Source organism: Vespa mandarinia, chromosome 15 (assembly GCF_050613455.1).
Source record: "Vespa mandarinia isolate Hongniang chromosome 15, ASM5061345v1, whole genome shotgun sequence".
NCBI lineage: Eukaryota > Metazoa > Arthropoda > Insecta > Hymenoptera > Vespidae > Vespa > Vespa mandarinia.
This window is the reverse complement of record NC_140824.1, coordinates 4672501-4678404: the sequence shown is the minus strand read 5'-3', so window position 1 is coordinate 4678404 and position 5904 is coordinate 4672501. Positions and strand designations below refer to the sequence as shown.

The window sequence follows — 5904 nt, the reverse complement described above, 5'->3', positions numbered from 1 at the left end:
ATTTGTTTTAATTGTTTATTTAATTGTTTAATTATTATATATACATTAGCATAATTACAATCATTTTGGATAATTTTACACATAATCGATGTTCGATGTCAACGATCGATTATCGGGTCACATGGTATCAAAGCGCTATCTGGTGGTCGAACGTCGAATTAAGTTTGAAAGTAAGCACCTGACGTTAGGCAATATTACTAGGCATTCGCAAGAAGAAGCTCACATCGTTCGCGTGTCTATTATATATTACCTTTGAATATTTAGAGTTTTAATAGGGAAAAAGTAAAAATCCATTAGCGCTTTTTCAATCGATTCGATCTACGATCGATATTAGAAAGGTTTATGATTTGTCAAAAAAATTTTGTAATAGAATAGAACATACATAACCTCTCAGCTTTGATTCTAATCATTTTTACGTATGTACATAATAGAATCCCGAACCAACGATAGAATAATTTTTCGATAAATTCTCATTTCTTTCTTTTGATCTTCGAAACAATGCTTTCTATCGATTAACAACAATCTTGTGTTGTTCGATTTTTTACTTCATTTCTTTCTTTTGTTTTAGATCGATATATGTATATGCATATAAATATCCGATAGATGTACATATATATATATATATACATATATATACATATTGAATTAAAATGGAACGTAGAAAGACTTTGAGAGGGACTCTCGTTCTCTCATCGTCAACGTTGTCAAAGCCTACGGATCGATGGATCAATAAGAATAAAACGGCAGGAGTTAGCAGCAGGTGGTGCCAGTTGCTCGTGACTACGGTCCTGATCCAGTCCAGGCAGCCGGGAGGCCTTTCAACTCGATTCGTGTATCCCCTGTACACAGTATCCGACAAGGTGTGGTTCTAGACGCGTCGAACGGTGCTCATATTTTCTCTTTCTGTCTCTCTCTCTCTCCCCTCTCTTTCTTTATTTTTTTTTAATCCTCTATATACTTCTTTCCAAATCATTGACCGTGCGAGAGAGATTACGTAAGGAAGAGTTTTCTCGCTTGCGAGATTCTCCGCTTTCGTTCTGTCTCACTCGCTCTCCTTTTTCTCTTTCTCTCTTTCTCTCTATCTCTATCTCATAATCCTCGCATATATCAGTGTCTCTCTTTCTCTCTCGTTCTCTCTCTCTCTCTCTCTCTTTCTCTCTCTCTCTCTCTTTAACGTATTCAAGAAACTTTTCGTACACGCGCGCTTGCAACTCGAGGACATCTACCTACGTAGTACCAACTCTCGACGATATTTCGATTCTCGAAATATCGAAATAAAACGAGTTGGAAATATCATAAGGAAAAGATAGAGAGAAGGAAAAAATATATACGTGTATGCATATATATATATGTATTATTATATATATATATGTGTGTGTGTATATAGATAGAAATTTGTCAGAAGAAGGAAGAAATAAGGTGAAGAAGGAGGAAAAGAAGGAGGAAAAAAAGAGAAAGAAAATAACGGCGTACTCGGTCATTATTATTATGTTCGCCATCTTGTCGAATTTCGTCGGCGCGAAAAATCACTTCGTATATCGTTGATATTAATTTTGAATATAATTTACGTCGTGATTTTTTTTTCTTCGATCAATAAAGGGTACCTGTTTTTTTGAAGAGGATAAAACGATTATTGGTTGGAGAGAAATATCTACGTATTTTAGTTCGAAGGAAAAGAGATAAAATCAAAAAGTGTGACAAGTTTGAACGAAAGGGGTTAAGGATAAAAAGGACGCCGGTTAGGTGGATTTTCGTGTCGCTGCGAAAGGATTTTACCGATCGGACAGACGCACGCTCTCACATTTCTTTTTCTTTCTTTTTCTCACTCTCTCTCTCTTTCTCTTTCTCTGTCTCTCCTTCTCTCTTTACTTTCACACACGATCTAGAATTCGAATCACTGTGGAAGAAAAGGAACAGCTGCGATCGTCGGAATCATGAAGTTTCGTAAGTATTATTTTCTATTTTTTTTGGAGGATCAATGATTTATCTTGTCAAAGGAAATTTGTTTATCTTATCAAAAAAAAAAAAAATGGAAGAAAACAACAAAAAGGATGATTAAAAACACGTGAGAAGTAAGTGCGTTTAAATGTATCATGACTCAGCTGTATATATATATATATATATATATATATACATATATATATACATATATATGTATGTATATATATATATATATATATATATATATATATATATTTTTTTTTTTCTGTTCTGTTCGATTGCGAGAGAAAGGTATGTTTATCGTATGCGGTGAAAGACGTTCTTTCTCCCTCCCCCTCCTTCTTTGCGAAAAGATTCGTTCGAACGTCGTGCTATCTATCTCTTTCTCTCTCTCTGTCTCTCTTTCTCTCTTTCTCTCTCTCTGTCTCTCTCTCTCTCTCTCTTTCTCTCTCTCTGTCTCTCTCTCTCTCTCTCTCTCTCTCTCTCTCTCTTTCTCTCTCTCTCTTTCACACAAGAGTCATATTACAACGCATCGAGAAGTGGTATTTGAGTTTATTCGAGCATGATCGAGCATGATCGTTGAAAAATAATATCTTTTGAAACGTTTCCACGACATCTTTTCCTTTTTTGTCGTCTTCTTTTCTTCTCTTTTCTTTTCGTTTGCTTTTCATTTCTTTTTTTCTTCTTTGAAATTTGAACTACGTACTTATTTACGATATACGTTATACGTGCACCATGATAAGTATATTGTATTCCGTTAATATAACATTTCTCTTTCAAGGAGCAAGTTTATTTTAATTCGATATTTCGCCAATCGTCGAGATTGGTATTATTCTTATAAGGTACGTTTTGTAATTCCTTGCGGATCGATACCTAACCTCGAAGCGCGTTCGATTTAAATTTTCTCTCTCTCTCCCTCCCTCTCTATCTATCTCTCTGTTGCTCTCTTTCGTTCGAAGCTACGACTCGTAAACGCATGCCTAACGGTATTCACGGCATACCGAGTTCAATTTCCACGAATCTTGCGACTCAAAGAGTTAATCCTTTTTATGGCTATGTTACGTTCCTCCTAACATAATTATTGCCATACTTGTATTGTTAGAAAGTATAGCCATTCTGTTTTACGGTTCGATAAATTCAACATTATTATTATTATTATTATTATTATTATTATTATTATTATTATTATTATTATTATTATTATTATTATTATTATTATTATTATTATTATTATTATTATTATTATTATTATTATTATTATTATTATTATTATTATTATTATTATTCTACGGAGAAAAGACAAGAAAAACATTTTATCGTAATGGGAAAGATCGAGATATGTAAAAGGTCATTTTTTATATCGATTGGTCGATTTTACAGGTTGAATAGAGAGTATATCTGATCATGTGACACGCTAGAATTACGATTCGAATGATATTAAAAACCTTTTGAATAATATCTATTTACGAGTATTTATTATTTATTTATTTATTTACTTTTAATTATAATTTCGAACGATTTCTGAAAATATCAATTCATGAGAATAGTGATTAGTCTCGTAGTACATTATTCGTAGGAATGAACAGTGATATCCGGCAAATTCCAAAATTCTGATATAAATAATACGCGGTGAGAGTTTAAAAAACGTTTTATCTTCGATTTACGTAGATACGATTTATATACATTCATATAAAAAGAATATTTGATCGGATTCGAGATTACCTTCCGGCTAAATGATTAAATGCTGCTTTCACAGAACGAATGGCTGAGTAGAACACGGAGTGTTTCGTCGAAAGTATAACATTGCATTGATATATAAATCGATGTAAAACTACCAATGGACTTTAATGTGATTTAATTAAAAGAGGATGGAAATAAATATAAAAAGAAGAAAAAAAACATTAATACGTACATTCATTTAATTATGCACGTTCCTTTTCTTTCTTTATTTTATGCAAAACGAATCAATCAATAATAGAATACGTAAATTATCATTTATAATAATTTCATATTACAATTTATCGCTATTGCGATAAAAAGAAAAAGAAAGAAAGAAAGAAAGCAAAGAAAATCTTTTCTTCAACCGATTCAAGATAGTGACTTGAGAACACACGATTAAAGTCGTTCGCCATCTAGCAGGTGCTCGTTTCAAAAATTCATGGCCCCCTCACCCTCCTCACCCAGATCTCGATGTGGTTGCGTTTGACGTTTGAAATCGACTTAAAACCTTTTCGTTTTCACGCCTCAAATACGGACGAGTATTCTCGCATAAATAGTTGTGCCATCCTACCTGTATTAGATAATTACGTCGTAAAATCTTTTTGATAATTGCTTACATTTCGAAGAAAAAAATAATAAAAGAAAAGTAAGAAAAATCGATCATAGGAAAAAGAAAAATATATAATTATATATTATTAATCGTAAGTATTAATAACAAAATAGAAATGTTATTGTATAAATAATACGTAATTTATTAATTGATATTAAAAGAATAGATATTCAATGAGAAATTAAAAAAAAAAAAATAGAATAAGAAAAGGATTAGAAATTTATAACAATAATAATAATAATAATATTGATAATATTTAAAAGTTAATATTTGAAGTATATTTCGAATAATAAGCGATAATAAAATTTACGTTTAAGCGCGTTCTCGCATTCTCTTATAAAATAGAACAAGGATGGATAATAGAGCGTATGCGTTCGTGCAACTAGCTTCAAAGACAGATACTATGGTAAAGAAAAATCGAAGTTGAGCGTGGAATTTCTAGGACATCGTAGTCGCGTCACCACGACGACATATTCCCTAAACATCGCGCTTTAGAAGATCGTATCGTGCGAGCGACGTGTCTCCGATGGGAACCAACTTCTTTCGAATGATTTGCGTTAAGTTTGACAGCGTCCTATCGATCCCAAAGAATATATCTATATGTATATATGAAGAAGAAGAAGAAGAAGAAGAAGTAGAGTATAAATATCACTTCGAGTCAGTCGAGTTTTTACCTTTCGAGAGAAAAGTGGATCAAATTTTTGCTTCCGCAATAAAATAAATAAATGAATAAATAAATATGCAAACAAATATATAATTTCTATAACAATGACTATATAATATTTATGAATTTGTTTTTGAACGTAACTAACTCATCGAAAAATGTACGTTCGATATAAGTAGAGATATTCATTTTTTCATCTTCTTCTCGAACTTTAGTAACTTTTAAATCGATCAAATGAATCATTGTAATCAATATTGTACTAATAAAACGGAACGAACAATGTTGAAATCAGTGAAATTTCGAATAACCACGATGACCAATCGGGAGATTTTTGGGTTAGTCGTCACATGGTGAGTTCATTAATCACAATGAATTATCGCGAATTAGAGTATTCGTTCTTAATGGAGAAAAACGACTGACAGAGTTACAGAGTTACAGAGTTAGAAAGATAGTTGAGGGAGAAAGAGAGAGGGAAATTCGAAGAGTAACAGAAGGCAGAGACAAGTCACGAAGCCTTGTACTCGTTCGGTCGAACAATAGAATGAATAATCATATACGAGAGAGAATCGTTCTTAGATTAAATAACTTAGTCTTAAGAACCTAGATTTTTTTTCGTTTCCTTTCGAAGATGCATTTATCCAATGATAATTAGATTTATTCTCTCTTTCTCTCACACACCTGTATAATATACAATTAATATTTTTTCTTTTCTTTCCTTTCTTTAATAATATATATATATATATATATATATATATACACACACACAGACATGCAACTTAATAACGAAGAATATATGACTCTCCAATGATAATTAGATCTCTTTCTCTCACTTACACACATACACACACACACACATGCGTATAATGTAACCATTTATTTTAGTTGCAATATATAGATTTTTATATATATATGTATATATCTGTCGGAAAAATAGAAAATGATGAAGGAAGCAAACAATTTTTTCTCATCG

At 31.9% G+C, this 5904-nt stretch overlaps 1 protein-coding gene across 6 annotated transcripts in view; it reads left to right on the top strand.

Annotated features, from left to right (window-relative positions):
* The first annotated feature begins 661 nt into the window (after positions 1–661).
* Positions 662–5904, top strand: part of LOC118449651 (ferric reductase 1) — a 20230-nt gene continuing 14987 nt past the window's right edge. For 2 of the 6 annotated variants that reach the window (XR_014983024.1, XM_085661594.1), the window contains exons 1-2: positions 662–860; positions 1887–1944. Coding sequence is in view for 5 of the 6 variants with exons in the window: in XM_085661594.1 (XP_085517720.1) it covers positions 1935–1944 (10 nt within the window). In the remaining variant the exon portion in view is untranslated. Of the gene's footprint in view, positions 885–1387; positions 1945–5231; positions 5285–5904 lie in introns of those variants that run through there. The other 4 variants (XM_035884474.2, XM_035884472.2, XM_035884476.2 and 1 more) reach the window with 4 other exon arrangements.